The sequence below is a fragment of the Rhea americana genome, unplaced genomic scaffold (assembly GCF_003343005.1).
Source record: "Rhea americana isolate MKP2758 unplaced genomic scaffold, rheAme1 scaffold_86, whole genome shotgun sequence".
Classification (NCBI taxonomy): Eukaryota; Metazoa; Chordata; class Aves; order Rheiformes; family Rheidae; genus Rhea; species Rhea americana.
In genome coordinates, this window is record NW_028187044.1 from 2,552,833 (window position 1) to 2,570,012 (window position 17,180).

Sequence of the window (17,180 nt, forward strand, 5' to 3'; positions counted from 1 at the left end):
AAAATACAGCTCTACTAGTTTGAGATTATTTTGGTGAGTCTGAGGCATTCTGAAGTCYACCAGGGTGAAATTCAATACTTCAGGAGTGCAGCTACAGAATGAGCTATAGCTGGTGAGCATCTGCAGGAGCAACTTGTGATCATCAGGGACAATAAACAGACTGTGAATCAATACTGTTGTACTCTTGCGAGAAAATGTGCTCCTCAGATATATTAATGGAAACACCCTTGTAAGGTAAGGGGGCAGTTACTTTGCTGTGCTTCGCACCRGTGAGATCTTGTTGGAACAGTACTGCAAGTTTTGGGCAAGACACTTGAAACAGAGAAAGAGGATGTGGAATAATTTCTAAATCTAGAGGAGAGAAAATAGTATGATGAGAGTTTGATAAAAATGTGCCCTATGAGGAAAGGCTGAAAGAATTGGGTTTGTCTTCTCTGAAATAGAGAAGATGAAGCAAGAATATAGCAGTAGAACATATATAATGCAAAGAAGAATGTGATCACTTGTTCACTCTGGAAAGATAAGGAGAAAGCAATTTAACCTTCAACAGTAAGAATTAGATTAAGTATCAGGAAATATCTGATAATCTAAATATGGTAATGAATAGGAACAACTTCCTTTCTTCCATCTCATCACCTCTCTAACATAACACTGCCTTTGCTACTGTTTCACTCTACCCCCTTCCTGGTTCCAACTCAAACTATTTAAGACTGCTATGCTTCTCTTTTGGAAAGAGAAATATAACTATATTATGAATGCTGCCAGAGCTGGTGGTATTACTTTTCTGATATGCACCTGCTGTTCTAGTTTTTTTCATACATCTCTTCTAAAGATGACAGTGAAAGTTTATACAAATAGTCACCACATATAYTTGTGTTCAAATCATTTACTTAGTATCTTTGCTGATGAACATAAAGTTTGTGAGAACTTTGTCTCRTATTTGATTTCCCATTGCCTTGGAAATCCATCCTTTTCAGTTTACTAYTGAGCAAGCTGGAGTGAGTGTATTTGATTAGATGCTGTCAGCCAAATCCACCTTTGGGGCAGCTCCAGTGATTTGACTAAGCCAAGGATGAATTTAGACCATATTTCTAGACAGCACTCATCTGAAATGGAGGAGTATGTTGTAATCGTATGTAGCTTTGGTAGAAAGATGCATAGCAATGAATTGCTGACACTTTCAGTGCTTTAAAAATAGATTTAATTATGAGATGTGAAAAGTAAATCTGAAAACTAAAGGTTAGAGCTTCTACTTGACTACAGTTTTTGTTTGTTGCTTCTCCATTGAACTCATCCTGTTTGATCCAGATTAACCCTCATCAGATCAGATACAAAGGGGTCTTTATTATTAACACACAATAACCTATTATTACTCTGATTTTTCAGTCCTAGAATTACCACATTCAGTACCGCACGCAGTAACAAACGCTGCAATTCAACCTATTGTTCGCTACTAAATTCTCAAACTGGGAACCTGGGGATAGTGGGCAGAACAGGTGGAAGTTTGACATTAGTTCCTTACTTTCTAAATGATTGAGATATTTCAYGCAGCTCTGTAGGAGAGAAAGGTGCTGGGTGGGGGGGATCCTCCTAATAGCTCTGCCAACGACCCATGTGGGTAATTGTCTCCACAAGACACTTCAGGAGGGGAGGAGGTTATTCCTCCCTAATAAAGCAAAGCTTTGTTCCTTGTAAAACTGTGTCGTGCAGTCTTCCCTTGCGTTTTTCTGTGACCACGGTAAAGTTTCCACAGTCAAGCCTTCCAGAGGAGGGAGGAATCGCGTGCTAGATTGTCCTGGTGGATGCACTAGCACGGTTCTCCATGCCTGTGCCTGTCTGTGGGGACTGCACAGTGGGAGTCCATACTTCTGTATTGCACAGTTCCACGTACATCAGGATGCTGTGTGGAGTAGCTTAATTCTGAGGTTGAATGTGGACTCATTTCTTTAGCACAAAGAAAAACTTGTTCTGTTATTGGTCTGTTTAAAAACAACCAACCTACGCTGGAATGCAGAAAGGTAAGTTGTGTTTGTAACATCTATTGCAAAATCAAAGCTCCATTTTATTGTYAGAACGTTGCAGGCCAGCCCATCTCGCCGTGCTAGCCTCAGCTTAATAACAAGGGCTTTTTAAAAATCATTGGTACACGATAATTTTTATTTTTGATTATTTAGTTTGCTTATTATGTTCAGCACTAGCTGTAAGTACAGGTATTTAAATGCCAGGGACAAGTTTGTTACTGATGAAAATCTGTTTTCAGTAAGAAATCAGAAATACATAGCTCAAGGCTAATAGCTGCAGGAGTGAAGTATCCTATGGTTTCAAAATCTATAGGAAAGCAAAATGTTTGGTAGTTAGATGGATGAAACTCTTGTAAGCTTCAATTGCAAAATAAAAGTAAAGCTAAGTAACATCTAGAAAGGGCAGCTCTTTGACCTTTTCTCTTTTCAGTCCACAGAAAAGATCTTAGAATGGAAAAGTTGGAGGCAGTAAGCACAGAAAAWCCACTATAGCAATTGCAACAGCAGTGTGCTTGGATAGCTTCTTCCAGGCTGTGATGATACTTGACAGAAGAAGCCCTGACAGTTGTGGAGGAGGGGAAGAAGGGAAAAGTGAAGTARGAAGAAAGTGCCTTGTAATTTCTGCAGCAGTAGTAATGAAAAGATTAGAAAATACAGAGTACAAATTTCAACAGGGCAAGAGGCCTCAGGCAGAAAGAGTGCCAAAGAACAGAGGAGCTCCAGGTTGTGGTGGTATGATGTTACCCAAGGTGGYTGGGTAACCACAGCACTCAAATTTAAAGTCCAAAATTTTAGACTTGAGTTGACCTTATTCTTCCCTTTTGGACCAGTGACACATTCTGTGTGATGCTGGTGGTGCTGCCAGCAGCTGAATTTCTAGACGTCAGCAGATTAATAAGGCATTTGCAGATGCAGCCTAGCTGAACAGCTAGGGCCAAGTGTGAAAAAAAAATCTGGTTTTGTGGTGTGTTTTCCTTTCCCCTTCAGCCTGTTCCCTCTGATACACCCCGCTTTTCCACTCACCCTTTGCTGGACTCCAGCTCCATCTTCTCATTTCTGCTGTGTTTGTAGGTCCTTCAGCACCATCTCACTATCTTTAAGAGGTGGTTTGTTATATGAGGAATGAGAAAGTGTTGCATTGTCTCTGTCTTGGTGTGACGTGTTTCTGATTTTCCATTTCTACCCTGCAGCCCACTGCTTTGTATCTTTTCTTTTATCATGTCAGATGGGCCCAGTAAGTCTGTAGTTTTCTGTCCCCTTGCTTTGAGAATCAAGTGATTTCTCAATCATCATCTGGGTACTTACTTTCCTCTATAAAATATTTTCCGAAAAGTTCAGAAAAATGAGAGAAGAGGATAACAATTACCAAATAAAGTGAATCTCAGCAAACTACTTYATCCCCCTTTTCCCCCAAAGGTGGCACATAGGCTGGTGTTAGACAATGTGTGAAGAACAAGGTTTTCCTGTTGCAGGACTTGTAGAGGAATCTGGAGGAAGTCCATGGCTCAGGAATGCAATGTTGGTTCTTTGCTTTTCTTTTTTGGTAGAAATCGCTGTAATATATGGTCTTCAGATGATCAACAGTGAGATCCAGTGGCCTGTGCAAATAAATTGTTATGGCTTCAGTTGTCCTTCAGTAGAACTAGGATTGTCTGATGAACCAGAAATCTAGTTAATCTCTATGTACGTATTCTTAAGTACAAAAGGCTTTTTAAAATAATCATTCAGCGTAATAATGCATGTATTTCTTCTGAGATCAAGAAGAAAATAAATCTTTTCTACTTTCCTATGTCTTACATTGCCTGAAAAAAGAATTTTTAAAGATAGTTCACAAATGTAAGTAGGGCAAGCATTCTAAAATCTGTGTAATCTTTTCAAATTATACAGAATGCACAGATTTTTTTAAAAAATAAAAAATTGAATAGGAATCATAGAAATGTTCTGTGGAAAATTTCTTAAGATTTAGCAAATGACATTTTTCAAAGCAGAAGTTAATAATTTGCATATCTAAATTTATTCCAATTTGTTTCCAGGTAATCTATATTTACAAYTTGCCCAGAAAAATCTTACTTCTCTCCTTTTAGCTTCTACCTTTCACATGGCTGAAGTTCTTCCGTGAAATGTTTAATTTCCTCTTTCTTATATACCCTTGAAAAGAGTGTGTGTGTGTATATATAGAGACAGATACATATGTATATGTATGAAGCAGTACTGCGTATGTACCTGCAACCCACGCAAAATAATTTTTCAGGTACAGAATTCAGGTTGAATTATGTGGAAGCAGTCTCAGTCAACTAGCAGTGAGGTTAGACTCGTTTTTTGTTATGAGTTCTCTTAAGAGTGAAATCCATATTAAAATCAATGGCAATTTACTGTTTTGCCCAACTTCTGATGGTTATCATTTTGGATGCTTTTCATTTCTTCCAATGCAATGACTTTTTAGTATGAAATAATGCTTTGTTAAATCACAGGATCTTTTACTGTACAGGTGCTCTCTATGATCTAAAAAAGATTGTTTGGCATGCAGTGTGGAGTCCTTATATCTCTAAATAGAGCTAATTCAATGAAATTATAAATACATCTCTGTAGGAATTTTGAGGAGTATTGGGTAAAAGAAGAGGTGAGGTGGTATCGGGTGTGTGGGAGGACAGTGGGGACGGGAGTTTGACAGGTGCTCTACATGCAGACTTGTATTAAAATGTTGTCAGCGCTATGAAAAGTAGATTGTGCCCTTGCCTTAAAGGATTAACCTTAGTGTATATGTGTGTGTGTGTTCATGTGGGATGTGGGGAAGCCAGCATAGTGTTCAGTTTGAATAAATCTATCTACACTSTAAGCTGTCATGAATGTTTTAAAACCAGCTTATAGAAGGATGTTTTCTGGATTTTCAGCAAGTGAGACAAGTGTCCCTTTATAGATTTGCACAGTACATTCAGGAGAATTAAAATAACCCAACAAATAGTATTGATCCTAATGCGAAAATTCCCCATAAATCTGCAGCTTGTGTCYGTGAGCATCCTGCTCCTCATTGCCATTTGGTTTAATCCTCCAATTTTCTCAGGGACATGCTTTGTGGAAATATCTTTTGGTCCTTTTAAATTATTAATGTCATTAAAATTTATAATTTTCTGTCATTACCTCTAGGAAAATAGAGATTTTAATGTGAAACATAATTGTCTCATTTTGCAATTTGTGTTACAATAGCTGAGCACAACTAGAGCAGATTTAAATATTCCCCTGAGCAGAATGGCTAGGTATTACAAACCAACTGAAGTTCTTTGTGTGCAGATAAGTAAACAGATAAATGAGTGCCCCAAATGACCCAACAGACAGCTAAATGAACGCCAGATTTTTCAAGAGTGAACTTCATCACTGAGATGCTATGCACATAGGAAGAACAGAGAATTGGGGAGGGGGCTGGGGGTTTTTTTGTTTGTTTTTGTTTTTTTCCCCTTGAAGTATCTCTTGGACACAAGCAAACGCCACCACGCGTGCTGAGGAAGGACCTGCCCCGCGTTGCGGCGGCGGGGCGAGCGCGCGGGCCGGCACGGTGGGCCAGGCAGCCACAAGYGGGGCTGGGATCTGGGCTGCGCTGGTTGGAAAAACCTCGAGGACTAAATTAAATACTTTGCTTAGCTGTTGGTTTCACAGTGTAAGGAAACGTTTCATAGTATGTACRTAACAGAAAAAAAACGCATTGCTTTTAAATAGGTAACTGGACAAAATAGAGCTTAATTACAAGATCAGCGTGAAATGTTTTTTTCCCCCTGCTTCTCCCATGTAGGCTTAGACCTGTTTTTCCAATATTGAGCTGTTATTCTGAGGGGTGCAAAAGCACAAGCCAGCTTTACATATATTCGTTTTTCCCTTTTTGGCTTGCTTTCTGTGTTYGTCCCCGTGAGGCTGCAGGTGGCCGTGGAGCGCGTGGCACCGGGGCCGCCCGGGCTGGGCGAGGGTCCCCGCCGGCCGCTGCCCGGCCGGGAGCCTGCGGCGCCCCGCACCGCTGTTGCAGCTCCGGCTCGGGGGAGAGCTTTTCTTCTCAGCTCTTCCAGCAGCCTTTTTAATGTCCTCTGCCCTGCCGAACTGAAACCCTGCATCATCGCTTGCTGATGCTGATGGCCACCACGAGGAGGACGCCAGCAGCCGCTGGAGGGGTCTGCAGGCGTGTGGGGCTGCTGCCGCGGCTCCCTGCGAGGCCGCAGGGGCATCCCAGGCTTTCCTAAGAAGCCTCAAAATCTTTGCCTTGTAGGAGAATATTTATTTTCTGATTTTCTGTCTCTTTTTCTCCRCGCCAGTTGGTCTGTCATTAATACAAAGGATTTCACCTTCTGCAAAGTTAAAAATTCATATTCCTAAAAAAGTTGGGAAACTGGCAGAAAGAACTAAACAGAGCCAAAGCTACAGTAGTAGTGAACTGTAGCAAGTGATTGTAATAACCCCACAGTCATTTCGCTCACAGCCTGGCACAGCGAACAGCAGGAAAGCAAAATATTTATCTTCCTGAACGTTAAAAACGGAGGCCCMGGCTCACGCCTGCTGAGGCACGTCCCGCGGTGCGGGTCCCTGGCGGGTAGCGACAGCCACCAGTGGTCCCAGCAGCCCTGCTCGGCCCGGCGCTGGCTTCCTCCCCGAGTGAAATGGGAGGCTGGGGCGCTCTGRAGATGCCAAGCCTGGAAAGAGGAGCGTCCTGTCCTTGAGGCGTCCTTGCTCCTAATCCCAAAATAGTCTGTGTGAGGAAATGTGGGTCCCTCAGTGTGTCAGCTCCTTCCACAAAGTTTCCCCTATTCTTGATTTCTTTTCCTAATTCAGGGAAMTTTAGATCTCCTTACATTGTTATCAGTCCTAGTCTGCAGAAATGATCTGCTGGTCTAACGGGGAAAGAAATTTCTTGTGAGCTTGTTCTTGGGACCCTGTAGGTTTAAAGACGGTGGTGCTTTGCATTTGTGGTTTTGTTCTGGGCGTGTCGCGAGGTTCTGTTCCTTTAAACCAAAACTCTTTCTGTATAAATGTGGTCYGGACTCCAACTGAAGGCTCTTGTTCCTTATTTACAACCTACTGAGACTGTCCCTGTACTTTACAATGAGGAATTACCCCCGAGAGTACTAGGATTGCCAAGGTACRTGGTAGTGTGGTACACTGCTTTCTGTTTCAGGTGATGCGTAGAAAAATACCRTCGCTGTTATTAAACACAACATAAAATCATTTGGTCCAGACAAAACGTGTGCATGTGTAATTTTTTCTTTCATTGTCTGTTTAGAAACATCTATCAAATAACAATATGAATGTATAAAATGTGTGGATAAGTATATGTTTCTAAAAGACTGTGTCTCTATTCGCAGGAAATCACTGATAATGAGATATTGGAGTTGGTACATAGTGCTCTGGGGAGGATGACAGTTATCCGGCAAATTTTCCCCCTCTCAAGGGACAATAATCAGAGGTGCATGAGGAACAACCACCGAATCTCCTCGCTGCTGTGTGATCCCCAGGAAGGCTATCTTCAGATGCTGCAGGTCAGTAGCTGTGCCYGGCAGAAAGGTCCTCTTTAGGAATTTGACGTGAGGTGGTTTTCCGTGACTGTGTAACTTCAGAGGAGACGTAAGAAAGAAGAATAAAATGAGTACGCTTAGATCTGAACATGTTGCTTTTGGTCAACTTTTTACTGGATCAAGTTAATTATTTGTTTTATTTCCCAGGACTGATGGCTTTAGCTCTGATGTTATGTTTGTAAAGTATTAGAAAGCGATTGTACTAACTCACAGCTGATTTTGGATATTTCATCCTGTTAAGAACCTTTGTGCTGGTACTGCTTGTTATTACATTTATGCCTGTGTCTGATGTGAAAGGGTTAATCTGTGAGGATAACAGGACTCTGATAGGTATTGGGCTGTGGAGCATTTCATATTTAGTTAAACAGCCTGAATCTGGCTGATGTGATCAATCTGTCCCACTTCAATAGCATCAGAAGTCTCTAGCAGCTGGTAATTGTCTGAGCGTGTGAAATACGGACTACTAGTTCGCGTTCCAGATTTCAGTAACAGATTTGACCTTGATGTAGGCAACATCTTAGGGCTTCTTGTATTTTTCTTACTGTAATTCAAGTTTAAGCTTAATTTTAGGTGCCGTTTCCAAGGACGGTACAATAATTGAGTAGMGTAGGTCTTGAACTTTCAGCTGGACTCTGTGAGTCTGGGTTACCTTTAGAGACTGTTAAGAATCTCATTCCTAGTCTGGCAGATGGTGCTGGGTAAAACATGAAAACTTGGGAGAGCATGTAAACTCGATCGGAGCCGTTTAATGCCGAATTAAGCCGTTCCCTTGGGCGGCGCAGGTGAGGATGCAATGGTCGAGCGTGGGAGGCTCGGGCGGGCGGTGGGGAGCAGGCGGCTGGCTGGCCGGGCCGCGGCAGCCCGGCGAGCGGAGCGGAGCGGGTGCCGCGTGGCAGAGCGGCCGCGCCGGAGCCTGCGCCGAGCGGAGCGCCAGCGCGATGCCCCGGGAGAGGCGGAGGCACGGGAAACCTCTGCGATTTGTGCTSTGCTGGTAGGTTGTAGCTATAGAGACGGAAAACCTTCAAGAGAGGGGTGTGGATATTTCCACCTCGAAGCTCTGGCTGGCTCGGGTTCCCCCACGGGCAAAGTTTGAGAAGTGCCAGCCTTACGTGTTGCAGCTCTGCCCGCTGCTCTGCTCTTCCTGCTCCAGGGAAAGCTTAGTCCCCTCCCGGCCTGCAGAGAAAAGGAGCTTTGGTTTTTTATTAGGTGTGGTGTAAGGAGGAGAAAAGGCTGGTCGTTTCAGAGAATCAAAGCAATTTCCATCATGTTGAAAAATGTGTCTGTCCTGCACCAACAAATCGCTTGAGGGAGGGCAGTCTTAYATTATGGCAGGATTTTGAATATTGCTGTCTATGCTGGCTTATGCAAAATCTAATCCAGAGACTCATCTGGAGGACTCTGACAGACCTCTCCAAGCAAGTTGTTATTTGCTAAAACAGTAATTGGTTTGCTAGCATGAATAGCCTTGCTCCCTTTTACTAAACTGACAAGGACCCTGTAGGAATCTAAACACTTTTCCTACTGCTTGACAAATGTGGGCTTTGAGAAGAAAAACATCCTCAGATTTTTTTGTCTTCCAGAAATACTATGCCACCTTAGAAACTGTCATTAAAAGGATGGAATAGTAATGTGATTCTTTGCTCGTTAGTTCCTTCTGTCTGAACTAAGAGGCAAGGAAAAGGTGCCAGGAGGGTGCTGCTTTCTCTGGGGTGGCAGATAGGTTGCCTTTTGGAGGTCCATTCCACAGCTTCCATGTCCAGCCTTACGGGAATGAAATATCCTGAAAGGTGAGGGATATTGTGCACTGTTACCAGGCTCTTAAGTCAGCCACCTGCAGAACGTCTTGAATTACCTTTAGGTTTCTGCAGATTTAATACAGGATGTTTTTAGCACGTGCAGTTATATCTGAAGTGTTCTGTATCTGCCTTTTTTCACAGATGTTGCCAAAACATCTTGTATAACAACTTATGGGTACACAGCTCATATTCGTTGCTAAATATGACCGATGTATTATTACTGGCCCTGCAATTCAGGTACTTCCAATCTTCTATTTCCTCCCTTTTGCTTAAAAAAAAAAAAATAGTTTTGACCTTTTGCGGTACAGAAGTACATCACTAAATTACCCTGTTGCCAGAGGCTGCAGTAGCTCCCAGCTTTGTGTCACCAGCACGAATCCACCGGTGGCAGTGACCACCTGCTGGTGCTCAGGCCTTGCGCTGCTTTAAAGTAGTTTGATTAACGCCGGTTTAGAAATCCCTGGCACATTTTCCCTYGGGCAATTTCATATTAATAATTTTTTGTTGTCAAGGTTTCTTACCAGCTATTGTTGGTTAATTATTTATTTAATGACTTTAAAGAAGAAGCTAATCTCTTGTCAGCCTCTAGCTGTGAGATTTTATAGGGGAGAATTTAGTGTTTTTAACAAGCTTGTAAAGAARGAAACATTTACGTCATGGATTATTAACTTTGTTCTGGCTAAATTAATGAAAATCTTTTTGGAACAATTTTGTTCTCAGTATCTTTAGTACCATATCCTGGAAAGTTGTTTTTCAGTGGGTGATCATCCCTCTTGGCATGCTGACAAGGCTTTTAAAGATCAGGCTGTTCTGCAAGCTCATCCAAAAACTCATCTGTTCTGAATGCTTTGTGGAAATCCAATCTTACTCCATCAACTCACTTGTCAAAATTTTGCTCATGCCCTTATTTCTTGCACATATAATATACCCAGCTGGGTTTGTGCTTCAACTGAGGAAAAAGCTTTATAAAGTTTCCCATCAGGGTGGTTTTATTTGAAATCAGAGGACTACATTTATCTCTTGTCTTATTCTTCATACAGGATTTTCTGTATCCATTTCTTCTGTTTTTTTCTAAAGTGGAAAGGAGATAATTTAGACCTTATTCTCTTCCACTGGCAATGTGGTTTCACCCATCAGCATTGTCAATACTGTCTCCTCTGGAGAGAGAATACTTAAGCGCCTTTGGAAGCTCTGCAGGATTAGAGGTAGATCCAGTTAGTCACAGGTATTCCCAGTGCATACTCCTGCATGGCATTTGAATGTCACTTGCCAATGTAGAGCGCGATTACCATCRCTGAACTGTTTAGATCATCTCAGAGACGGTTTTACATAGTAAATTTGAAGAAATTTCAGTGCATAACCAGCTTCCTCTTTACATACCCTTCCCTTTTAAATACTATTTTGAAGCCTSTCTACAGACTTGGATTTGTGATTGAGATCTTTTACCAGGTTCTTTCTGATGTGTTTTGTTGTAAAACCAAAAGGGTTTTTGCTGGTAATGTTGTTAAAGAAAGATCCCTCTTTAGAAATGTGGTCCTCTTGCAGTTTTTTTTTTTTTTTTTTTTTTTTTTTTTTTTTTTTTTTTTTTTTTTGTTTTTGTTTTTTTACTATTTATATAGTTAATATGTTCAATATATACGAGACTATTTTTATTTAAAGCATATTACAGGGACATAGGACATCTGTCATTATTTAATATGAGCCAAAATATGTAGTAAGATTTAAAGAAACAAAAAGAAGGAGAAAACCCCGGCAAACTGTCACAAAAATAATGAGGTTATTTCTCACAGGATTCGGAGTCCCACCTCTCTACTTCAGATCTATTCCAGGCGTTGCTTTGACATGTTTGAAGAGTAGATGTTGAGAAGCGTGGGAGAGTATTCCTTGAAACAACTACTTTTCTCTATGTGAAAATATAGTTTTATCCTTCAAGGACTTGACCATCCAACATTTTTGTAGGCATCTAATTGCACTTGCTCCTTCATAGCTGTGTTTTTACTTACGAGACACCTTCACTTCAGAAAGTACTGCAATCTAATTACTGTACATGGAGCTATTTATCACATGTGTGGGTGCATGGACATGGTAAGGGCCTGGTCCTGCAGCCGAGCAGTCCCGCTGTTATTTGGCCTATTTAAACTGCTGTTACTGCTCTGCTGTTAAGTGCTGCTGGAGGCAGTAAATATTGATTGAGCCCTATTAAAAATCTTAGGGGGGATTGGTGAGCCACACTTTCCTTTTTGCTTTCGTTGCAAAGCTATGTTTGCACGTCTCTTTAGCAAAGTCTGACTTGGGCGTTCAGTCATGGTGAAACTGCCTCTGAGCACTGCCAGAGTGAAAAATTGGCTTAAATTGACCTTAGGGCCCATTGCAGGGCATAATCTCTTCCTGAAACCGTATATTGTGTCTTTCATACAAACATGTTAACAGAAGAGCTGGTAAAATAACTTGGGTGTCCTCCGGCCCAGCAGGATTTTGTGAGCAGCCTGGAGGCTAGAACCCACCTAAGTCCTGGAATGAGCTTTTCCTCTCTGCTTGGGCTGTCTCCGTTGGCGTGGCGTTCCTTTGTATCTATTTGCATAGTTAGATATTTAATTGAATTTTTGTTCAGTGCTTTATCAAGCAGCRGACAGCGGTGGCTAGAAGCAAGTGCTCCCACTTTTTGATTTTTAAGGCCTCTGAAACCTAGCCTGCACCCATATTCGTCTACATATGGTAGAGTATGAAACAATAACCTTCTTGTATTGTATTTTGTGRTTCCTGTATTATCTCTCATCCTCTTGCCTGACCCTTAGCAGTGCTCGCTTCCCTTTATCATAGATACCGTAGAATCATAAGGTTGGAAGGGACCTTTGGAGGTCGTCTAGTCCAACCCTCAGCGTAGCTCGAGTGCCTCCTGCCAGAGGCGCGCGGGACGGTGGGATTTAGCTGTGCCAAATTCTCGAGACGCTTAGCGAGGGAAGCCGATGCCTGCCGCCGACAGGCTGGGGCGTTRCGGGTTGGCTCGGGCCTTGTGCTACTGTTGATGTGTTCTTAGAACGCAAATTGAGCAAGAAACCTCTCATAATTATGATAAATACTCATAAGAGCTGAAGGGCATCGGGCATTCAAAGAATATAAATTGTAGGGAGGGAAGAGAGTGGCGTGAGGTGTGTAGCTCGATACAGAGGGGAAAATTTTTAAAGGAGTAAAAGCTGGTTATCAATAAAAAATGTCCGAGTGCAGCCTTGCGAGGAACTCTGTGGAAGCCCCGTTGTTCGAGACACTTAAAATTAGTATGGACAAAGCACTAAATAATACACCAGTAAAATTCATTACTGCTAGGGAGATTGACTAAATATACTAGTGAGATCTCTTCCCTGCGGTTTTGTGAAAATTGTATTCAGGCTTTCATTTGCCTCAGGAATAATAAATAGCCCGTTGGAAGTTTGAAGCTGACCTTTGAGTCTTTAATGAAAGTTTGTTTTCAGACTCCGGCTTCCTCGCGAATGCCAGGCTGCTGGCTGAGGTTTTGTTCTCCATGAGCAATGAAGCATTTATTTAAACCGTGCGCATCCGCAGAGAGTCTCGCGATGGGGTCTGCAGACTAATTTAAGAAAACGGCAGAGGTCTCTCGCTGTCAGTCTCCCCCCGCAGCCTCCGAGTAAGCGTGCCGGTACACCGCAAGCGCRCCGCCGGCCTCCGCCGCTCCTGAGAGACGCGGGCACGTCCCTGTGCTTGGCGCTGCCCGGACGTGGAGGGGAGAAGCGGAGGCCAGGGCAGGGGGCCTCCCCCCGGCGCTGGGGCCGCGTCCAGCCCCGGCGCCGCCTCCGTCTGCTTGGTCCTGCTTCCAGCCGGTCGTCCCAGCGGCCCGTCTGGCCGGGCTTCGGGCTTTGTGGGCAGCTCGGAGCTGCCCGGGGGCATGGTGCGGGGTCAGCCGCGGTGCCTCGCTGTCCGCCTCGAAGAGCCTGYGATTAGTGCTTCTGAAGGAGATAAGCGTTATCGCAGTGTGCATTTTTACAAGCAAAAATGCACTGGGAAATTTCCTGAAATTAATGTAAAAATCTCAATAAAATGTCATTTAATAATATGCTTAAGGAGAGATTTCCATTCTCATTGAAAATTTCTGCTCTGCCTCTACTAGCGCAGAGTGGGTTTTTCCTCATTGCAAAGTAAAGATCCCTAATGTCTGAAATAATTTTCAGAATATATACCAGAACATGCCTAAAATTACTCACGTACAGTGAAAACTTGTTAATGTTCTGGGGAAAGAGTGGTGTTTTCTAGCTGATACTTCACAGAATTACAGCTCTTATCGATGGTGATCATTCTTCTAGCAGATGGGTCAAAGAGCACTTCATTACAGTTTTAATACCTCCAGCTCTCACCGCTCTTGGCAATCAAGAGGAATGGAAAATTACAGTTTCTTCTTCCTAAAGCACTTCTATTTTCTAATCTAGAAATTTTTGTTATATGAAAGGGAATCCCTGCAGGCAGATATGTGTCTCTCCTCCTCCACTCCCCCATGCATGTATAAACAGGGGCAACGAGAAATGTGACAGAGCTTGGAAAACCCAATGGAAAYGATTCCGCTGCCTGTGTTTTCCCTCCTGCTTTGCTTCCAGTCCTGAATGSTGCTTGAGGACTACTTTCCAAATACCCTGTTTTCTCTTGCCGCGGACAGCAAGGGTGGAAACAGGGCACAACTGATCTCTTCAGTGGCTCAAAAATTTGCTTTCGCGGGTCATTTTTGCCTGCCGTGGGGGTTTGATAGTCAGCTGAAAATTGAAATCTGTGTGTACTTGCAGTAACAAGCGCATACAGGCCTCATCCGATGAACCCTTTTTGCTTTCACAGCATCACTGTTCTGGAGGTTGCAGCAAACTCGTGGTGTTGCAAATGCAGCCTGCTACCTATGCAGGAGGTTTTGGGGAAAGCCATTTTTCTTCTAAAATACAGTGACTGATGATGCTCTTGACAGAGCTTTAAGTATTCAAGTTAATAGTAGCATGTGCTGTGAGCAAGGTTGTTATGATGACCTTGCTTTGATGAAGCTGCAAAGGCCTGTGGAATTTTTCATGTTTTAAAAGGAAAAGYGTAGAAAATAAGGGAAACAAAGAAAATCATCGCATCGCTAGATATTCACTAATCACTGTGAGATTAGGCCAGAATTTCTGTGTCTTTTCTTGAGTAACTTTTTATCTATAAGAAAATATACACATAGGAATGAAATCAGGTAAAAGCGCGTATGATTTAGCAAAGAGAAATGTATTTAAGAGGTTTAAGTATTCGTGCTTTTCTACCTCAAAAAGAAATTCAGAAAAAAGAGAAGATAAAAATATAGCTTACACTAAACAGTAATAGAAAAGCRCATAGTCGCTTTTTGAAATACTGTTAATTCCTCGTACAGAACAAACAGATTTAGTCTTTAACTTGCTTTTCCCTCTCTCTGACTATGGAAATGACCAAAAAGCCAAATGTGTAGGTTTGAAGAGAGCTACTTTAGCTGTAGTTCGCCTACTCTGTCACTGCACTCCTCAGGCATGAGCTTAGACCTAGTACCTTTCTTCTGATTTCTAGCATAAGCTAGTTCCCATTTGGGGTTAAGCAAAGACTTTCACTCTCGCTGTTGGTGTTCAGGAGCTAGACTTTCCTCCGTAAGCTACACAGGAGCCAAAGGATGTTATTTTCTAAGTTACCAGCATGTTTTGGGTTGTTCTTGATTCTTTTCTACACTTCGAAGAAAGGTACCATTGACCTACAGGACTAACCAAAAAATGCTATAATATAAGCATCCTGCCTTCTCCTGTTTTAAATAAACTCAGTGTTTATTCACAGAATTTGATCACTGACCAAAACCCAGATGCTTTATTTGAGGCAGATATTTRAAAGATTTCTAACCTTAATTGGGCACATTTCTGTATTTCTTGCTAATGTTGGCTTAACTAGCAGAGTCACCAAACAAAATGTCAAGAAAAAGGTTGTTTTTGTAATAACACAGATCTAGCTTCAATTGTGGAGGTTTTGCAGTTGGGTTTTTTCCTAGCTTGCACGTTTTCTAGTTTAAAAAGAAATGTTGATTATGTGAATAAAATCAACGTATTCTTCCGCAGAATATTGACTCTGCAATGTAAAACTGAATAATGTGTATATACATGTCTTTTTTACTAGAATAAACACTCAGATTATGATTATATGAAAAGAGGTATTTTGCTGACAAAAATTACTGTAAAGTAATTTTTCAGAGGAGGCTTGCGGTATAGCAGGAACAGGAGCAGTATATGGAGTAGGGTGCGCACAACCATCTTTCCATGGCAAAAAATAACTTGCTGTATCGCTTGTCTGGGTTTTCTTCTCTCTTCATGCACATCTCCAGACAGGAGGAAATAGATTGTATGAAATTYCTCTTGTGTGGACTCTTTCTTGCTGTCACTTAGTTTGTATCTTTATTTTCCAAGGCAAATAATGAGAGAATGGTGATAAAAGGTCAGTTATGGTTCAACTAAAGTGTAGGGAGTAGCTTGATACACAAATGATTGTTTTGTTTTGCAACATAGGGTATTTGAGTTGGGTTCATGGTCACGTTGGCCAAGATCCTCAACCAGTTCTCTCCAGCGTGCAGTCCAATATAGGTGGAGAGTTTCGCAAAGATCTTAGAGGTCTTCTCTAAAAGCATAATGAATAGGCAGAGAAGGAGAAGCGGTGTGCCCAGGAGGTGTGGCAGGTACGTCCTATGCTTTGCCCTACAGTTCTGTCCTGGCAAACTAGGAAACCTGTCTTGGGAAGCGAGGCTGCAGAAGCAGCGCTGCTCTGCGGCTGCTCGGGCAACTTCACAGGAGTTACCAGTTCRAAGTGGGGGTGTGAAACGAACTCCCGTGGCAAGCTGGGAGGGCCTGCCTTCCACTGTGGCGCAGAAGAGATTGCATTTTTTCCTTACGCRTCTAAAATCTATTTCTAAGCAAGCAGGATTTTTCTGTCGAGACTAGCTTAACACAAAAGAAGTGAAGTGCCCTGCTGAATAATAAGGATTCACTTGGGTGCTTTGTTTGAAAGTTATTCAGCAAACATCTCAGAGTAGGGAGACAAATGCAACTGAGCCGAGGAGACGTAACACAATGAGAGGCTTAGCTGCTGGGACTCCTATCATTAACTCTCCTAAGYACTTACTTTTCTTAAAAACAGAGGATATCTGGAAAACCACTGCTTTGGAACTTATCCTTTTAAGAGGATAAGTATTAACTGGATAAAATACTGAATATGAGGGATGTGAACTGTTTGTTGAGGAAGACTGAAGAGAAAAAAGAGGGAAAGACCACCGTATTAAAAATTGGTAATGCCATATGGGAGAGGTTCTCAGTGACAGTGTTCACAGATTTTGCATTGCAAAGAGGCAATAAAATCCCTTTCCAKGATTAGTCCCTTCCAATTCTTGTTAAATAAATGAGAATCCTTTTTTGTTTATTTTCTGTTTCGATGCTTTTGAATTGAATTTTTGTTTATGTATTTTTGTTAATATTTATTTATTCCAAAAGTTTTTTCTAAGCGACTAGATTCTAAATTTATGCTGAACTCCAGATCATGGAACATTGAACCTTCTGTTTCTAAAGATTAGGACCTGAAGATGATACTAGAAGTTCACTTAGAGCCGGTGATGGGACAGTGATATATGTTTAATGTTTTCATGACTGAGTGACATTTTATAGGAAGTTTACAGTGCATTAAGTTCCAGCTCTAGACCTCTTCTGGTCTCCAGGCACCATCTTCTCCAAAGCCACAGAGAAATCCAAAGTGTAAATGGCAAATTTGTGGATCACTGTGGCTAAGGCCTTCATCTA

The 17,180-nt window shown here is 42.0% G+C and overlaps 1 protein-coding gene across 1 annotated transcript in view; it reads left to right on the top strand.

Annotated features, from left to right (window-relative positions):
• GRID1 (glutamate ionotropic receptor delta type subunit 1) overlaps positions 1–17,180 on the top strand; it is a 492,844-nt gene that overhangs the window by 377,586 nt on the left and 98,078 nt on the right. The window contains exon 5 of the mRNA XM_085323688.1: positions 7,361–7,534. Coding sequence (XP_085179814.1) covers positions 7,361–7,534 — 174 coding nt within the window. The remainder of the gene's footprint in view (positions 1–7,360; positions 7,535–17,180) is intronic.